The sequence below is a fragment of the Meleagris gallopavo genome, chromosome 10 (assembly GCF_000146605.3).
Source record: "Meleagris gallopavo isolate NT-WF06-2002-E0010 breed Aviagen turkey brand Nicholas breeding stock chromosome 10, Turkey_5.1, whole genome shotgun sequence".
Classification (NCBI taxonomy): Eukaryota; Metazoa; Chordata; class Aves; order Galliformes; family Phasianidae; genus Meleagris; species Meleagris gallopavo.
In genome coordinates, this window is record NC_015020.2 from 25,735,430 (window position 1) to 25,754,474 (window position 19,045).

General features: G+C 47.7%; 2 protein-coding genes across 2 annotated transcripts; both read right to left on the minus strand.

The window, feature by feature from the left end:
- Window positions 1–186: 186 nt before the first annotated feature.
- On the minus strand, window positions 187–9,895 carry LOC100550809 (vitamin D3 hydroxylase-associated protein). The gene is made up of 12 exons (XM_010716156.3): window positions 7,465–9,895; window positions 6,447–6,560; window positions 5,973–6,116; window positions 5,606–5,739; window positions 5,060–5,266; window positions 4,685–4,725; window positions 4,245–4,369; window positions 3,565–3,690; window positions 2,932–3,029; window positions 2,155–2,254; window positions 1,374–1,417; window positions 187–800 (listed from the first exon to the last, which is right to left on the minus strand). The coding sequence occupies exons 1-12, from the start codon at window positions 7,672–7,674 to the stop codon at window positions 752–754; spliced, it is 1,392 nt and encodes a 463-aa protein (XP_010714458.1). The 5' UTR covers window positions 7,675–9,895; the 3' UTR covers window positions 187–751.
- A 92-nt stretch (window positions 9,896–9,987) lies between these two features.
- FAAH (fatty acid amide hydrolase) lies at window positions 9,988–19,039 on the minus strand. The gene is made up of 15 exons (XM_031554926.1): window positions 18,892–19,039; window positions 17,734–17,847; window positions 17,321–17,464; window positions 16,894–17,027; window positions 16,034–16,240; window positions 15,534–15,574; window positions 14,886–15,010; window positions 14,564–14,689; window positions 13,742–13,839; window positions 13,280–13,379; window positions 12,951–12,991; window positions 12,442–12,481; window positions 10,832–10,940; window positions 10,375–10,520; window positions 9,988–10,285 (listed from the first exon to the last, which is right to left on the minus strand). The coding sequence occupies exons 1-15, from the start codon at window positions 18,922–18,924 to the stop codon at window positions 10,157–10,159; spliced, it is 1,587 nt and encodes a 528-aa protein (XP_031410786.1). The 5' UTR covers window positions 18,925–19,039; the 3' UTR covers window positions 9,988–10,156.
- Window positions 19,040–19,045: the final 6 nt, after the last annotated feature.

A 19,045-nucleotide genomic window follows, 5' to 3' on the forward strand; every position in this document is an offset into this window, starting at 1 on the left:
TTTTTGGCAGGGAATGGGGTGGGAGTAGGGGAAGAATGACCTGTTTTCAGTCTATCGGACCTGCTGCTGTGAGCATGCATTTCCATCTCATGATTGACACTGACAGAGGCTGCATGGTGGAGGCTGGAGGCATGTTTGTTCTTAGGGATGGTTGTAAGGGTGTCCCCTAGGAACACAGATTCCTTGTGAGGAGACGCTAAGGTAGCTCAACTCCTTCAGCCTTGCAAAACACTAGCTAAAAGGGGATACAACTGCTGTCTGTAAATAGACTGGGATCAAATGGAAAATACCAGAGAGGAGAGGTATTATTTAAACTCAGGGATGGAATAAAATGAGTACAAACTGCAAGTGAACAAACAAGCAAAAGAAATAAGAAGGCTTCCAATCATCAGATCAGAGAGGAGAAGAGATGGCCAATAAAAATAAGTGCAAATGCAAAACCCAGATTGTTTTGAAAAGGAACCTGATTGGTTTGTGAGCAGCGATGGGCTCAGTTGTCCATGACAATGCTTCCTATCCCACACTGCTGAAACAAAATGAGTTCATACAAAATACATCTGAGCCAGAGCTCACAACCGCAGATTTTTACTCTGTCCTAATTTGGATTGGGGAGAGTAAGTAAGTAGAGACCTCTACATTAACATTGCTTGAAAAGCCCAGCTGCTTTATTTGAGATGACCCAACACCAGATCCATCAGAGAGGTGAAACCAATGAGAGGAATCCCTCACTGTATTTTCTAAGGAAGATAAATCATCCTACCGCCACAGCTACATGCTGATCCCAGAGGTTTTTGGCAGACCTGCAATGGTGAAAAGATTAATCGGAATTGGGACTGTGGCAACAGAAAACAATAATAATAATAAAAGTACAAATAGCCCATTGTTATGGAAACTACATGACCACCCCGAGAACAAGTCATAGCATCGCCTAGATGGCTCCACAGGGTTCACATGTACTTGTTCATACATCAAAAGAGCCTACTGCCATGATTTCATTTATTTTGGCACCTATACAAAAATCATGGCAGCCTTTTAAATTCAGCTGCTCTCAGTTTGCTTGTTTTTGTCTTTCAGAGGGGTCTGTACTTCACATCATACTGCATCCATATGCAGGTATCTCTGTACTGTCCTGGCACATTGTCTTCTGTATCCCAGAATCCACCTGACAATGAGGAAAGCTGCCTTTATCTGTGTGAGCTGAGATATCCTAGCCCTGCCACAGTGAGGAACTTCGGACCCTTAATCTCTGGTGCCTAGCCCTAGATAACACCATGTTGAGCCATGGTGACTTTGCACAGCAAGCTGCCATATACTTGCATGAACCCAGTGGACACATCCATGCGAATCCCTTCCTCTACTTCAGTGCCACTTACCCCACTCCACAGAGAGCACTGAGATCCCGAGCAATTCGTGGGTACTTTGGGAGGGAAGAAGAAAAACTTGGGATTAGTCAACAACAATCCAGATGAAATAGATGGGACTTTATTTTGGGCATGCTTCTTGTCCTAGTAGAAGTGGCTCTGAAGAACAGGTACAGTTTCCGATGAGATGGTTGTAATCCAACAATAACTTACACATTCATAGAATTACAGAATCATTAAAGTTGGAAAAGGCCACTAACATCACCTAGTCCCACTGTCAACCCATCACCACCACACCCTCTAAGCCATGTCACTCAGTGCAACACCCACTGTTTTCTTGAAAGCCATCACCTCTCATCCTATCTCTGTTACCTGGGAGAAGAGGCTGACCACCTCACTACAACCTGCTTACAGGGGATTGTAGAGAGCAATAAGTTCTTCCCCGAGCCTCCTCTTTTTTAGACTGAACAATCCCAGTTCCCTCAGCCACTTTCATCAGACTTTTATTGCAGACTCTTCAGACCCTTTGTTGCCCTTCTTTAATTCAATTACAACAACCCCTAGGAGTAAGGCTCTAGACAACACTGCTAGCCCTGGAGAGCATCACCTGGATGTGGAGATGCTGGTTAGATCCTTGCATAGAGACCAAGTTTACTTAAGGGTATGGCACTTTGAAAACTTCCAGACTCTTGACACAAGGCAGCAAAGCATTGAATGGTGCAGCCCATCACGTGGAAAGTTCCCCACCTTGCCGACTTCCTAGAACACGGATGAGATGTCTCCATATACTTACAATAGGCTTCAAAATGATAGCCAGGATCCTCTTCAACAAAGCAGGAAGCCTGTAAGTATTGAACTGGGACTTCAGATTGGGATCCACAATGTCTCCTTTGCTAGAAGGACAGAGAGCAAAGGGGTATTCAGGACAAGAAACTTGTGCCAGAGGGCACAACCCTATTTGGAGGTGGCCAACCATCCCCCAGAGTCAAGTCCAGAGCTGGTTTCAGCAGGACTGCCTCAAGCTGAGTCTGCTTTACCCAGGATAGCAATCAACAAGCAATCTGTTCTTATCTTGACCCATAAGCCTTCTCCCTATTTTCCTATCCTATTTTCCCTATTATAAAGAAAGGCAGTGAGCAATTGGCTAGGTGGGCATTGGGCTGCTCACCAGGACTGACCCTCTGCACCTCTGTGGGAAGTTACACAGCTCGTGGTGTTCCCCATGTGCCATAGACCAATCACATGCATAAAAACATTTGCCACAGCACTGCTGACACAGGGCATGCTGTTACCCCACGGGGTTACCCATGCATGTGACGTGCTGTAGCGAGCTAGCTGCTGTCCATGATGAATTCACCCTTCCAGAAATCACTCCTCTGCTGCTCTCTTTTTAGAATCATAGAATCATTAAGGTTGGAAAAGACCTCTAAGATCATCCAGTCCAAGAATCCACCTACCACCACGTTCATAAAAGCATGCATCCACAGGAACAAAAGCACTTTGGATGCATCTACTGGTCATACCATGTCAAGTCTCAGGGTTTGCACTGAAAGCAATGAGTTTTACTCACAAAGAGTCCACCAGGTGAGCAGCACCATCTGAGAAAATCCCTCTGGTAAACAGTTCATCTACCATGTAGTCAATCTTAGGTGGTGCAAAAGGAACAATCTGCAGGAAAACCATTCTTGTTCAAGAGGCAAGAAAGATAAATGAATGACAAAGCCCTGTCTAAACCTCCCTCCATATTCAAAGAGACCTGGACTGGTGCCATCTGCCCTCTGTCCTTTCCTGTTTCCAAGGCATTAGCACATGACTTTACATAGGCTTTTCTTCTTTGCTCCTTATAGGAGTATATTTAGTTAGTATATATAAGTTTTCAAAACATCAAATATTCTTAATTTATACTTGTCATTAGAACAGCACTCATATAGAAAATACTACTGGTAGAACCACACTGTAGTTTAGGCTAGAAGTGATCCCTGGAAGCTCAACTGCTCCAAACCTGTACTCCACCCAAAACTGGATTCAGCAGATGCAGGATCATGGAAGCTGCTGCAAGTTTGATGTTTATGGAGACGCAAAACATGATGGAAAAAACATTGCCCCACACCATGCTTTGTAAAAGAGGGATGTGAAATGACTTGTGCAGACTCCGTAAGGAGCAGGATGATAGCTCCTAGTAACCACAGGTGTGAAAACTTACTGTATGCCCTGCTTCCTGGAGGAGCTTTCTGGTCTGCTGGACGGCCCGTTTCATACTGGGTGAGGGTTGGAAGTAGCCATCTTCTTCATAATATCCAATCCGAAGTGGCTTTGAACTGGTGTAAACCTGTGAGAAGAGCCACTGATTAGACATGTGTACCAGAGCAGACCATTCCTAGGATTTAGGAAGACAGTGTCCTAGGCTGGAAGAAAGACAGGGCATTTGGGCTGGTGGAAAGAGCCATATATCAGGAGTAATTGTCTGTATTGCAGGGACAACTGAAAGATCCTAAGACCTGAGCCAGAAGGCAGCACAAGAGTAGAACCAGAGAGATAATTGCAAAGCGCAAAGATTTCTTAGATTCATGGCTTTTAAATAAGGCTCTTTTTAAAGATTAGAGGGGTGAATTTCTCTCATCAGGAAAAATGAATTCCTTTAGGAAGCCAACAAGTCTTTTCTGGGCATTGCTGGGAAGGCAATGATAGGGATCAGTATTCAGCAGGTCTTGTCTGCCAATCCTGCTCTGTGGCTTCTTCTCATGGTTGCTCGTGCTGGGACCCATTTGATCAGCAGCATTGCTTCTCCTTCACTGTCTTCAGATATGAAACCAGATGAGAGTCTCTCAAGATCTCTCTTTAGTGGTAGACAAATGGAGGCATGGGACTGCCTCTGAGCCTCACCTCCTCATCAAAGGGGATGGGGGGCACGGTGGGATCCAGACGGAACATCTCCTCACAGAGCAGCGCCTTCATGCAGAGGGCCAGGCTGTCCACATCCCTTGCTATTGGCCCCAGCATCCCTATCACTGCAAGCACAAAGATCCCATTATTTCAGGCAGGTGGGCCTGGTGCTCCCTTATAGTAGCTGGTAGTGGCCCAGAGGAGAGGAGTTTTATTCAGGCCAGGCAAAAGGAGTGGGGAATGAATGTGCAAGAAGTGAGCAAGGAAGTCTGCCAAGGACAGTCCCTAAGTCTCAGAGGCAGGATGTCATCTGCTGAGTAGACCTTCTGGGCCAGCCTTCTGCAGGCACAAGTCCCATTCAAGAGGAACAAGGACTGCAGCCATGCTGCCAACAGCAGAGAACGTTTGGCAGTAGTAATATATTATCTGGATGAACTTACCTGAGCTCATTCCTGCGATAGGAGAAATCACACCCAATTTGCTAGAAACAGAATGAGAGAAGCAGATTAGATATCTGAGGTATTAGGCTCTAAGATACGTCACCATGCTGGGTTGCAGACTTCCCATTTCCCCAGTGACCATCTAGGAGGACCAAAGGCCCTACAGAGACTTGACTCCCTTCTAGATTAGGAAAACTCCCAGGAGCATTAAGTTGCTAGGTGCTAGAGATGTTTTTTTATCTGGTGCCTATGCAATTCCTCATCTGGGAATAACCCATCTCTGATAAACAGAAATGTATTGTGTAGTTTGGTGCACTGCAGGGAAAACTTTTCAGCCTCTACATTAGCTGGAAGGGGACAGTTGTTGGGGTGTACCTGATCCTGAAGCCTGTGGGTTTAAGCCCACACAGCCCACAGAAGCTGGATGGCAGGCGGATGCTGCCAGCTACATCCGAGCCAATGCCTAGGAGGGAGCCTCCCCCTGCAATCAGAGCTCCTTCCCCTCCTGAGGAGCCCCCGGGGGTCTTCTGGTGGTTGAGGGGGTTCAGCGTCTGGCCAAAAATGAGATTACTGCAGTCATAGCTGGGGAGAAGAACAGCAGGTGAGTGAGTGAGGTACTTTTGTCTCCACAAATCATAAAGACAAGCTGCAGGGATTAATGCGGAATTAATGCTGGGGGTAGAATCACTGTGAAGTAGATATGTTGATTAGTATAGAAAGAAAGAGGCATCAAAAAGAAATACTTTCACTGTAGCATTCTACAGAAAGACCAAGGAATGGCAGTTTGAAATGGGAGGCAATGAATTCAGCATGCATGATTTGTTTGGAAGAGGGTGGGAGCTTGTGCACGTGGCCCCGCTCCCTCTCAGTTCACAAGAATTGCATGACACAGTGTTTTCATGAAGGTGAACATGAGATTACTTTATCATTGTCTGCGGGATGTTGGTTTTCACGAAGGGGATTGCCCCCTGGCTCTTCAGAACCTGGACGATGACGCTGTCTTCTTCCTTCACTTGGCCCAGAAACTTCACCAGCCCACCAGTGGAGACATGACCCTTGGGGATGGGAAGCAAAGCTCTCTAGGTACCAATAAAGATGCTGTTCAAAGCTGTAACAACTACAGAAATAGCATATATGGTCCAAAGCATCCTTGCTTGAGGGCACCCTTGGTTAGCTGTGATAAGGTAAAAAGGATAAAGCTGGATCCCATATACAAGGGTAGAGACATCCTGGACATCCTTGTCTGTTTCCAGCCCCAGGCCAAGGGGACGGGGTATTAGGGATGTACCTTGCAGTCAATGTGGTCCTTGATGCTGACAGGAATGCCATAGAGCAGCCCCTTCTCCTTCTGCTTCTTCAGTTTCTGGAGCTGATCCTCACAGCCATGAACGAAGTCTATTACACAGTTCACTTCCTGATTCACCTCCAGAGCCTTTCCAGAGAGGTTGGATAGAGTAGCAAGATAAATGAATAGACAGAAGGAAAGAAACAGCACTTTGGGTTTTCAAGCTGAGAATTCAGTCTCCTCAAACCTCCAGCATTCAGCAATCATCATCCAGACTTTACCTATGAATTTTACATACTTATTTTAGGGATAATTTTCTGCCCTGGATCTCTGGATTCCTCCACAAGCCACCCTTCATCCATCACAGTACTGACAAATTGTGATCTCATGCATTGCCGTTCTCCCACAAAATAGGCTGATTGCAAGCCGCACCAGAGAAGCCCTGCAGCATCTCTCCATGTTGGAGACATCACTCACTTTGCCTATGTAGGAGTAGAGAACGCTTTCTGGGGACAGGGACCCCTCCTTCAGCTTCTCCGCCAGCTCCACCATGGTCAGTGAGAGGATGTGTGCAGTCTGGGTGCCTGGGTTCTGCAAAGGGAAAGAAATTTGGTGCAGAAAAGAGGAAGACGACAGGAAAGGCTGGTGTTGAGGTTGCAAATCCCCTGTTCTAACATCTGCTTGGCAATGACCCTGAATAGATGTCACAGTTCAGCCTGGTTTCCGTGACAAGGATCTGTTATATGGCACTTGAACCAGCTAAAGTTTTACAAAAATGTATTATTAACTTGGAGAAAAAAGTGCGTAAACTGTTTGCAGCCTTCCACTGCTCCTTTTCAAGAACAGAATAGCAACTGGTGTTCATTTTGGGTTTAAGACCAATCCTGAATCCAAAGACTGAACCTTCTGAAATCTGTGTGCTTCTTGAGGTAGGGGTATGCAGGAAGAAATGGCTTTCAGTCACTGATGTGCAAATGTTAGAGGAACCTGTACATTGAGGACAATGTGGTGGATATTGGAAGTTAGTGCCTCAGGCTGCCCAGGGAGGTGGTGAAGTCACCACCCCTGGAGATTTTCAATATGAGTAACAAGGCCTAGAGTGGTCACAGATGTGGGTTGATGGTTGGACAAGATGTTCATATTGATCTTTCCGATCTTAATGATTCTACAATTATGTGAGAAGTTGGGGTGGCAGAGGTGAGGAGGATAGGAGCAGAAAGTCTTAGCAGGATGAACAGATGAGCAGTGCTATGGTTCAGACTCCAATCCATCATTCACGCTCAGGATTCCTACATATTACAAAATATCTCCTTTAAGCTGCCTTTTCAGCTTGAGATTTTTGGTAAGAATACAGGTGATGACCCTTAAAAAAAGCTGATGATGATCCAAAGTATGCATATTCCTGCCTTTGCCCCAACAATCTATCAGGAATTCTGTTTCTTCAGTTACCCAAAATACAATTCCATCCTTCCACACATGCTTTCCCCCAAATTACCTCTTGTTTAAACCTGCGAGCTGCCTTCTCCATTCTCTCCAGAGCCAGATCCCGTGTTCTTCTTGCTTCTTCCATCTTCTGCTGGATCTGCCTATGACCCAGCCATTTTAGAAGCACAATGGTTGCAGCTGAACCACAAAACAAGGCTGAGAGAACGCGAGGGTCAGCCCACAAGGGGTCTAGGACCTGCCACAGTTGCTCCTGGGTCATGATTTTTCTCCTGGCCTAGTGCAGTTACAAACACTTGGGTCTCCCACCTTCTCCTAAGGAGAGTTGATGTATGAAGAATATTCATTTGCCTTCTGGGCAAGATCAGCTCTGAGGCAAAGTTGCGTTAACAAAGTCCAGGAATGGACTTTTTAAGACTGTGGACTTTGAAAGAGTCTGCCTGCCTGAGGAACACTGTGGATTGGGCTGCAAGCTGCGTGCTCGGATCACACGAGGTCTGAAGGGAATGTCCCCCAAGGTTGTGGCTCTCCAGGCCACTGCTTGCTGCTAGAAATAGTTGATTAACAGAGTCGAGTATCTTAAAAACCCTGGCCTGTGTTATCCCTACATCTAATAATTAATTAGCAGTTAAGCTCGTTAACTAGAAGCACCCAGTCATCTCTCTTTTCCTAGCAACAGCATGCACAGCCTTCAGCACTGGATGGGCCAGCCTTACTTGCTCTGGGGAACTTGCATTTATTGGAAAGGAGGGAGCTTAGGAAAACAAAAGGCTCGCAGTGAAGATGAAGCACAAGCAGGAAATGATTCTGGAAAGGCAGGCTGGAAGGACCTATCTGAAGCTGCCTCCAAGAGTATGACTGTTCTGTCATTCTCAATCCAAGCCTCTTTAAAAAATGTTTTGGCAATCCATATCAGGGAAATCTCCTCTGATGGGTTCAGCATCCCATCTACTCCCAGTAGGGTAGTAGAGCTTGTAAGGAGACTGGGTCCTGGGAAGTCATCACTCTCTGATGGAGAGGTCTTCTTTGGTAGCTGAAAGCCAGTGCTCGTGCTGCTGTCGTGTTACCTTGCTTGTTACACATACATCCCATGGAATTATTATGGTGGCAGCAGGAAGGGAACTATAGGGAAGAAGCAAGACTTCACTGAGAAAATGATTGCTAACTGGAAAGGAGAGGGCGTCCTTCTTGTCCATCCATGATGGAGAGCAAAAGCCAGCCAAGTCAGCGTGGACATCACCAACATCTCCTCACTGACTGTGGGGAGGTGATCCTCATTCAACATCCCAGCTTTAAGTGTCAGGGCCAACATTCACACTGCCTGCTCTCTGGCTGCTCTGGGCTGAGGTCCCCAAAACCACACAGTAACCCCAGCATTGTCCCTTGGCAGTGGGCATGGCTTGTTGGAGGCCTTTGCTCGGGGCTTCCGGAAGAATCCTTACTGGTTCAGGTCCACTGGCATCTCCACCCATAGGACTCTTATGCCCCACCCACCTCCTTGCTAATGAGAGACTGGTTAACGAAACTGGTTAAACTAACGAGGCAACACAGCTGGCTGGGCAGTGAGCTGCACCCTGCCAGCTCAGGCCGACAAGTAGGCATTCCTCCTCCTGGGACCATCTCCTCCTATCTTGAACTTTAAAGTGCAAACAGAAAATCCTAGACCAACATTTTCCATGTAGGCAGTGATTGCCTACAAATGGTGAAAAACTCAGTCCAAGTTTCTCTGGAGCTGTTGTTACATAGCATTCAGTCCTGGGATGCCTGAAGTTTCCCTCCCTTCCTCTTCCACTCCTTTTTTAAAGCCTGCTGATAAAGAACTAGAGCTCTGGGGCTGCTATCTGACAGGCTGGGCTAAACCCTCTGCCCAGCTCCTGACGAAAACCTATCATTTCTATGACTCTGGTTTAAACAATAATAATGCCTTTAAAACCAAAGCACCCATACCTTTCCCGGCAAAGCTTTGTTTTGATTTATCTGTGAGCAGTTGCATCAGGAAAATGCATTGCAGAGTTCCTTTCTCAGACACCCACAGATGCCTTTCGGGAGCAGCCGCCGCTGCCAATCGCGGTGTGGGTGCCTGCCAGCAGCTGTGAGACCTCGCTGAAAACCTGGCCTGGCTCCCTCTGCAAACGGAAGGCACGAATGTGCAGCAGAGCAGGGCTCTGACACTGGCACGCTGCTGGCTTTGTGCAAGACAGTGAGCTGTACTGTTTATACCTCTGCTCTGGGGAAAGCAGGCGTACCTAAGGGATGGGGGGTTGCTAACAAGTTTTTCCCCTTTATGCTCACCCATGCCAGTGGGGTGTAAACAGCTCTAGCATATGGGAAGTGGTCCAGCTCCCTCCTTGCTTATCAGAGGTTTAGTTTTGACCTTTGATTGCCGGTGCATGACAGGGAAAACCTTTCTCCCTCATAAAGCAACTTCTGTGGAGCCGAGAACTGAAGGCACAAACCCTTCCTATGGCACCGAAAGCAGGGATCTGAGTGTCTTAATATGTCCAAAAAAACCAAACCAAACCAAACAAAAAAAAAACCCACCAAACCTCCCCACAAAAACACACTTGAAACAGACTTTCCACTAACAAAAATCACTGTAATGGGACAATTGGTGTAAACATTTGACCTCATCTCACTTTTCCACAATCCACCCAATCACAGATGGGAATGCCAGTCCTGCAGGCAGGTGAGATGCAAGGACAGCTTGCACCGCTCTTAGCTCAAATCCTGCTCTGGGTGAGGACTCAGACAATCATGTTTTTCTTCGTGACAAGCATCTCCACTTCCTTCATGAACCGGAGGCACAGCTCCTCCTGCCACGGCAAGGCCACACACTGCACAGCCACCGGCATCCCCTCGGCACTGCTAAAAGCCTATGGCAAAAAGAAAAGGGAGAGGATAGGGGATATGGCAAAGATGAGATGGGGACACCGTACCCCCCAGGGGACCTGGCACAACTCACCGTTGCCAGGGCCCGGTCCCACCAGTCTTGGAAATAGCCTTGGTAGTTCTTCAGCTCCTTCTCATCCTCATCCGTTGCCAGCGTGACGGGGACGACACCAACAGGGAAGTCCAAGGAGTTGTAGAGCATGGTGTAGCTGACTGCCACTGGGGGAAAAAGGGAGCTCACAGCAACAGGAAGAACCTTTACCCCCTCTATGTTTGATCACAGCACACGTGAATGCCCAACACCACTTCCAACTAACACGCATCTGTGCTGGGAACTCAGTGGCTGCAGGATGGAAGCCTGCCCCTTGGTTCCTGCACACACCAGGGTGGTTGTCCAGAAGCCCAGCTGCCCAAGAGCTGAGCTCTTCCCACTGCTGCCCAGTGCTTCAGAAAGCATGGGGAGGAGGAAGAATGCTTCCCATTTACATTGGCAGGGAGGCTATGGCTTGAGGTCAACCAGGCAGTCCTACCTGAGAGTTTTGCTGGGTAGCCGATAAGGAGAGCTGGGCCCAGCATGGGACAAAGCATCACATCCAGATTCAGCTTTTTCCATTGGGCAATGAACTGGTGGCAAGACTCCTGAGAGGCAAACACACTGGTGGTCAGTGGGGTGGATGCACTGTCCCATGGTTCAGCCCCTGCTGGGCTCCATCAACTGTGGGGTAAACTACATCAGGCCCAATCCTAAAATCCAGTGGGTCTTGGGGAGCCATGGCAGCTCTTCTCTACTGAGAAGCCAGGCCCAGTATACCCATTACACAGCAACAACCAAACAGCAGTGTGCTATTAATGCTGCCTCAGCTGAAACCAGGAGAAGGGAAGGGTGTAGTGCAGTGCTAACCTCACCTTTCACACCATCACACACACTCAGTCGCATTGAAACCTGCGTGTGTTACATGTTACGTGCCCTTGTACCACTTGGAGAGTGTAATAGTGATTACCAATAATAATATTTCAACCTATCTCATGGCATCTCAAAAGAAAACAGAACCCTCCCCCCCCAAAAAAAACCAAAACAAAACAAAACTGTGGATGAAAGAAGAGAACTGAAAAAAAATAGGAAAGTCTCTTGAAAGAAATTTGGGAAATACAGCTGCTAATGTCAAATTTTAAGCTTTGGTGACAGATGAAAGTTCTGATGCTACAGGCTTGATGTGCCATTTTTATAGGAGTTACTAGTAATGAATATAATGTAACTGAGGAAATGGCTTCTTTGGTGCCTGTAGAAGACACAATAGATCTCTTGATTTGGATGAGGCAGAAAAAAAAATACTTTAAAGCAATTTTCTTTAACCTTTGTCAACAGATCTGGCATAGCTACTGATAAGCAATGGTTGGTAAAAAAGAGACTTCTAAAATTAATAAGAGATGATACAATTGCTGCCAGCAACTCATATGTGATGAAATATCATTGCATCATACATCAAGAAAATCTATGTGCAAAAGCTCTGAAGATGGATAATGTCATGCAGATTGTCTTCAAAGCTGTAACTTCATCAAGTCCAAGGGACTGGCTCATTGCTAGTCCAGTTGTTCCTTAAAGGTATGGATGCTTTTTATGGGGACATCATTCACTTTTCTGAAGGAAGGTGGCTAAGCTGGGGTAAAATGCTAAATAGGTTTTATGATTTGTGAAATGAAATCAAATCCTTCACGGAGTCAAAGAAAACTGTACCAGAATATGAAGATCAAAATGGCTCACAGAGTTAGCATTTTGGGGGGATGTCACCGCTCATTTAAACAAGTTACACATCACATCTGTCTTCCTGGTGAAAAATCAACTTATCTGCGCTATGTTTCAAACCACAACAGTGTTCAACATGAAACTTAAATTATGGCCAGCTCAAGTTACTGCAAATAATCGCATGCATTTTGTAACACTGGCTAAACCCAACCCTGCAAACAGCAAAAAGTGTGAGATATTTTTCCATTTGAGGTTTCAAGACTGCCAAAAAATCATCATATTTGACTGAATATTTGAATTGTTACCCTTCTTGTACTTCATCAAAAATCTCTGATCAAAACCTTGAGAGCTCACTAAGAACCGCAGCCACTTCCACTGAACCAGCCTATGCTTTACCTCAATTTCATGATGAAGACTCCAGAGTTCTTCCACCGTGCTGAAAAAGGAAGCAAAACCAATGCAAGTTAGTGAGAAGTACTGCACAGAGCAGCTTTGTGGACAGAGAAAAGCATCAAATAGCAGACAGGCACTGGTGAGCTCTGCTCCTGGAGCTGCAGCCAAGGGGGGACTTTGGCAAAGCTCTAGCTTTCCCCTCATTGCATGACAGATGCATTAACCAGTACCAAAGCAGTCAGCACATTTCACTCCTGCAAACTTCATCCAGTTCATAAGCAAGAGGCTGCAAGTGCCCGCCCTTATTTCCATCCTCAGCGCTAAAACAGTTGGCAAAACTCTGCAGTGCTAGTTATGACATTGATATAAACAGCTCTCAGTTTGCTCCCTCCCTGGTATTTTCTGCCTTGTATTTTCTCAGATGCATGCAGCTCGGGAAGTATCCCTAACATAGCAAACATTGCTGCTCTCCAGAAGACAAACTCAAACCCTCATGTTTGGCATTTACTCACTTTGCTCTCAAACTTCTTATGACATTTGACAACCGAGGCACCTGACAAAGAGAAAGCAGTAAAGAAAATAGCTTACATTAATCCCAGCTCTGTCCTCTCAGACATCTCCATCACAAATGCAAGCCACTGACGTAGTGCTCAGGCAGGACTCGTGGCTCTTCCCCAAAATGGGGTGAGGGGAACAGAAATAATGTCACTCCAGTTTGGAGGAGATGTGTCTAAGCACAGCCAGGATGCAAAGCCTGGAGATTTTCCCCCGGTAAAGTCTTTCTGCAACAGGAAGCACCTATTGCTTGACTTCATTTAAGCTAGGAAGTAGTGCACCTTACAAAGGGTTTGGTAATCCAGGACAGCAGAGTTTTTATCCAGTTTGGTGACTTCGCCAACCAGAAGAGTACCCCCAAGTTGCCTTTCTCCAGCTCCCCTTCACTGAAAGAGAAGAAGAGTGTTTAGCTGAACAGTATTAGAAAGCAATTACAGGAGATCAACTTGCACAGGACCAACACCTCTAAATAGCATATCTAAGTGAGAAGAAGGTTTTCTTATTTCCTCTGGGCTCCCCTGTTTCCCATGGGTTGTATAGGCTCTGCACCCAGTTTCCTTTGATCTGCCAAGGCTGGTAACAGTCTTAAACAGAGCCAAAGTTCACTTTAACCTCTCGAATATAAGCTGCCCAGTAAATCCCTCCGCAGATCAGCCACTGTCCATATTCAGTAGATCTGCTGCCCAAGTCCAGGGAGGACTTCCATAGACAGGCACCAATCACAAAAGCCATTCCGGGTTATACTCACAAATTCTTGAGAAAAGTGACACCTCCATCTGCAAACATTCCCCCGAAGCAGAAGTTATAAACCGAATAGTCCACATTTGTAAGTTCAAAGGGCACCAGCTGGAAGGACAACGGATGAGGTGTCAGTGGCACAAGCACAACAAAGCTGCATGGGAGGAGCCATCAAAGGCTAGCAAAGGCCCAAGCTGGAGTCTTTCTGACATCCTTTCAGGAGGGGCTCAGCCATCTGATATCCAACCACCCCAGAGCACAAAGAACCCTCTATAACCAGCAGCGAAGGACAGAGAGCACAAGGACTGCTTGGCTACAGATGAGCTGCCATCTGCATCTGCCCCTTTATTTTCTCCATGGGTCCTGGTTTCCAGATACAAAACCAGTCTGTGGCTTTCCAAGCATGCTATATGCAGTACACCTGTGGAACTGCCTGCCAAAGAACATCACACAGAAGAGGTGAAATGGGTTTATTTATGAATGTTCATAGAGTCCCAGAATCATTAAGGCTGGGATAGACTTCCACCTAGTCCAACCACCCACCTACCACCAATACTGCCCATTAACCATGTCCCTAAGTACAGTATCCACTCTTTCCTTAAACACCTCCAGGGGCAGTGACTCTCCCAGTTCCCCTGACAGCCTTTACCAATGCATCACCACTCTTTCTGAGATATTAAACTCTTCCTAATATCCAACCTGAAATGTTGTGTTAAGTTGAACGAATTGAAGGCCCCTTCCCTGACAAATGTGCTTTATGGTCACTCCTGGGTCCTGAAGCCAAAAGGAAGCACAGCTGAAGCATGACTGTTAGGATCACGCAACACCCTACCGTGTGGCCAGCCTCCTCCAAGAGCTGCTTTGTCTCCCGAACAGCACGTCTCATGGCAGGGCTTGGCATAGTGAAGAAATCTGTTTCATAATAGCCTATGCGGAGGGGCTGTGTACTGGAATACACCTAGAACATACAGAACAAGGAAAAGCTCTAGCTGAAAGACTGTCAGAAGCCAACAGCACACACACGACGCAGGGCATGGCACATATCTCACCATCATACCAAACCACATTGCATCACAGGTCGGCACGCCACTGGCACTTTGCCTAAGAAACAACACCTCTTCTCACAGCCCTGCATCCCCTGCCAGGTCCCTTACCTCTTCATTGAAGGGAAGTGGAGGAACAGTGCTGTCCAGATTGAACATGTCCTCGCACAGCAGTGCTCGCATGCACAGTGCCAGGCTCTCCACATCTTTTGCCATAGGCCCCACAGCTGCAGTCACTAAGGGAAACCAGGAGAAAGCATTTATGGCAGAAGGTCTTTCAAGGGACATCTCCCTCTTGGCATCATTCTGACTTAGTTTTGTGTTAGCAGCAGTTCCTTTTATAAACAGGACTAGGAGAGCCTATAGGTCCCTTCCCACCAACAGCCCCATGGCTACAGACCCAGAGTTGTTATCCAACAATCTCTCTCCATTGCACAGCTTACAAAGCAGAACAAAATCTTCATGGATCACAACTAAAGACATCCTTCCGACCACTAACCCCACCTCCCACAAAACTGTGGCAGACATCACAGCAAGCTGGAGGGTTAGAGGATGTATCTGGGTTTGTGTAACACACAACTCACGCATATTCCAGCATGCTTCTCTGGAGCTGGGCATGCAGGTGGCTCTCTAAAACAGTCCCTGAAAAGGAACCTGCTTTTCTCTTTGAACATGTCGGAGAAGCTAACCCTAGTTAGCTCAAAGTCCTTCCCAACCCTGCCTTTCTCCCCTCCCTGCAGGGCAACTGCCAGTTCCTACCTGACTTCTGCCCAAAGATACCAGAAATGACTCCTTTTTTGCTGCAAAGAGAAACAAAAGACAGCCACTGAATTTTCAGAGAAAGGAACATGCTGCCCTCCCTTTGCAGATGCTGAGGTTGGCTGAAGGGGAAGCCCAAGTAACACCCAACCTAGGCCAGAACGGTCGATATCTGACCCATCAGAAACAATTATGCACTCTTAGCATGCAGGTGTAGAATCTTCCACTGCCTCTGTAGTGGGGGAACTGATGCTTCCCTCCGCCAGAAAGTGTCTGGGCAGGAGGGAGAAGTGAGCCCTTCCTGGTACCTCCCACATTTCCTCTTGCCCACAGAAGCAGGAGCATCCCAGCACAACAAAACAGGTGGTGGTGGGTGTCACCCTGAGAGATTACAGCTTGTAGCTGACAATGTTGCCTGCAGCATGGGGTTTGGAACTCGATAATGTTTAAAGTACCTTCCAACTCATGCCATTCCATGACTCTATGATTACTCGCAGTACCTGAGTCTGTTCCCGGTGGGTTTGAGCGCACAGATCCCACAGAAGGCAGCAGGGAAACGCAGGCTCCCTCCTAAGTCTGTGCCGAAGCCCAGGATGGACCCACCTCCTCCTATGAGTGCTCCTTCTCCACCAGAGGAGCCTCCAGGAGTTCTGGTGTAGAGCAGAGGATTGCACGTCTGACCGAAGATTAAGTTATTGCAATCATAGCTGGAGAGACAGAGAGTGTGTACATGAGGGAAGCACAGACAACTGCTGATACAGAACCTGGTCACTCCTTCCCTCCCCTTATGGGTGGGATGTGACAAGCTGTCCCCAGAAATTCACTACCAGAGGTCACTTGGCAGGACAGAGGGACATGAGCAGGACAGTACACCTGACCTCTCCCCACATCAATAACATTGTCTTGGCAAACACAACAGCAGGTTTGGGGATGGGATAATTTAAAGTTAACTAGCTAATGAGCCTCCTCCTCCATACATACATTTGCACTGGCCCTGACAGGCCTGCTGCTGAGGGGTTAATTAGATTAAAAGGAAAAAAAAAAAGTGATTTAAAAACACCCAGCACAGGAAAGAAGGGCAGCATTTTTTCTCCTCTTCTCCTGCTCTCCTGTGTCTTTGTTTCATGTGAAGCTAGAATGAATTTTCATTCTGAGTGGCTTTAAAGTGTAGACACACTGAGGGTCTAGTGCTTGATCTGGTGGTTGGCAAGCCTGCCCACAGCAGCGGGGTTGAATCTAGATGATCTCTGAAGTCACTTCCAACCCAACCCAATCCATTCCATGATGGAGTCATTATTTAAAAAGAAGTGTGAAATGAGAAAAAGGCTTGATAGAAACCCAGCCCCAACTGCTCGTATACCTGATGAGGGACTGGGGAACGTTGGTTTTCACAAATGGAATTGCCCCTTGTCTCTTGAGCACCTGCACCAACACGCTGTCCTCTGCCACGGGCTTATCGATGTTTTTCACAAACCCCAACATGGAGTCATGGCCCTGGGAGCAGAGTACAACCAGGTTTCCAAATGCAGGATTGCACTTTCCCCCACACCCTGTATTTTTATCTAATTCTAAAAGCGTGTGCACACATCATCCAGAACACATACATTGCGTGGTGTATTGCTAACAAAATCCAACCAGCCTTCTCCATTGGCTTGTGTGGGAGATAGGCAGCAAATCCTACCATCCACCACAGCAAGGATATTCTGCATCAGCTATGACATGAGGCTGAGATTAAGCCTCCTCCCGCCATCCAATTTCAAACCTCGGTCACATCAAGTTGGTGATACCTGGCAGTTGATGGAGTCCTTGATGCTGACAGGCACCCCATAGAGCAAACCCTTCTTCTCCCCAGGCTTTGTGTGCTGGAGCTGGGTCTCGCTTTCCTGCATGTACTCTGTAATGCAGTTTGTTTCTCTAGCGATCTGGAGGGCCTTGGGAAAGGAGACAAAGCCCACACGTGAGACACAGCCTGTGGTGTTGGACAACCACATTCTGAAAAGCACATTTGTCTCTTCCTGCTTCCCCACCTCCCCAGCTGGCATCAAAAAGCCCTTTTTGTTCCTTGCCAAGAAGCTTTCGTGCCAAACCCCAACGCTTGCTCTTGCAAAGGTGTGGGCTACACAGGTGCAAGGTGGTGCTCGCCACTCCTAATTGCTCCAAACCAAGCCCAGGGCCACGACACCAGGCACCTAGCTCTCACCTTTCCCACATAGGCATAGAAGACGTGCTCCGGAGGAAGGGAACCATCCTGGATTTTCTTGGAGAGCTCCGGCAAAGACAGAGAGAGGATGGAGACCAAGTTCACCGAGGGATGCTATGGGAAAGGTTGGACACAGTTAGGGTTAGCTGATGGGTCCTCCTCTTCACCTGGCACCCGCTGTATTCTATTCTAAAAATAAATGCTGCTCAGTGGTCAGACTGAGTAATATTTGCTCCTGGTAATGGATTGAAACCCACAGGGTCAGCAGAAACCCAAACTTTCTGCAGCCCTGTCTTCCCAGCCAGACTGGCTCAGTCTTTGGTCTTCCTTGGCTCTGTTGCGTTCAGACAGGTCTCAGCTGGGCCCTGGGGGAGATGCTCTGTAACACGTGATTGGCTGAACTGTGGGGGGAACTGGCCACATTCTTAGATATTGCTCAGCAAAGAATGAAAACAGCACGGTGCCAGAGCTGCTGGCATCACCAAGGGAGCTCACAAATCGGCTGAATGCAGGGAGTTCATCTGAGGCCAGCAGAAATCTCCCTAGCAGGGATGAGCACCAGACTCATGCTGGGCTCTGAACCACAAGCCGGGCAGCTGGATGTGACTACAGAGCACGGCGTGCAGCCGGGTTTGTGGCGAGTAGCCCCACAGCCTGCCAGCTGTCCTTGGGTCGTGCCGTGCCGCCGTACTTTGGCCTCTGACAGAAAATACGGCCTCTCCCATTTCCTACGGCTCCTTAACGAGCAGGGGGCTGAGCGTAAAACCATGGCGGATGAGGCCAGGAGGCAGAAATAGCTCTTTAAACGTGGCGCTGGGATTTTCCTTCTCTTGCTGCTGCGAGCTGCTTTTTGCTGACTCCTGCACTCATCCCCCACGATGCGGGCAGCCCTTCCCTCCCATCACACCACGCTCATCAGCGGGGCTCCGGCCACATCTCTGCGGGGTGCGGGCATATAGTATTTAAAAGAAAAGAATTACCGCAGATGAGGACCCACGATCCTCACTCCCAAACACCTGCCCAGAAACAGCAGGCACTGCTGCTCATCAGCCCGAGGGAAGGAAGCCCTGTGCCCTCCCCGTCCTCAGCACACGTGGGGTCAGGGAAACTCATCCGAACCATGCTAGGGGTGGGGAGAACGCAGCTTCCTGCACCCACCTGCTGCCGAAACGCGCGCACAGCCTTGTCCATCTGCTCCAAGCCTCTCTCCTGCCTCTCCCGAGCCTCCTTCACCTTCCTCCACAGCCCTCTCCAACGCCGCCATCGCAGGAGCAGCAGCAACAGCCCGGCCGAGCCGCACAGCACGGCTGGC

Bases quoted from the DNA above. Each gene is read 5' to 3' on its own strand.
- LOC100550809 (XM_010716156.3), bottom strand. From the start codon at position 7,674: ATGACCCAGGAGCAACTGTGGCAGGTCCTAGACCCCTTGTGGGCTGAC. The intron at 3,030-3,564 runs GTAAGTTTTCAC...GTTTTCCTGCAG, and splicing joins TCCAGGAAGCAGGGCATACA to ATTGTTCCTTTTGCACCACC. The intron at 2,255-2,931 runs GTGAGTAAAACT...CTGTCCTTCTAG, and splicing joins GCTCACCTGGTGGACTCTTT to CAAAGGAGACATTGTGGATC.
- FAAH (XM_031554926.1), bottom strand. From the start codon at position 18,924: ATGGACAAGGCTGTGCGCGCGTTTCGGCAGCAG. The intron at 17,465-17,733 runs GTGAGAGCTAGG...TCCTTTCCCAAG, and splicing joins TCTATGCCTATGTGGGAAAG to GCCCTCCAGATCGCTAGAGA. The intron at 15,011-15,533 runs GTAGGAACTGGC...GGTTTCCCTTAG, and splicing joins TATCTTTGGGCAGAAGTCAG to TGACTGCAGCTGTGGGGCCT.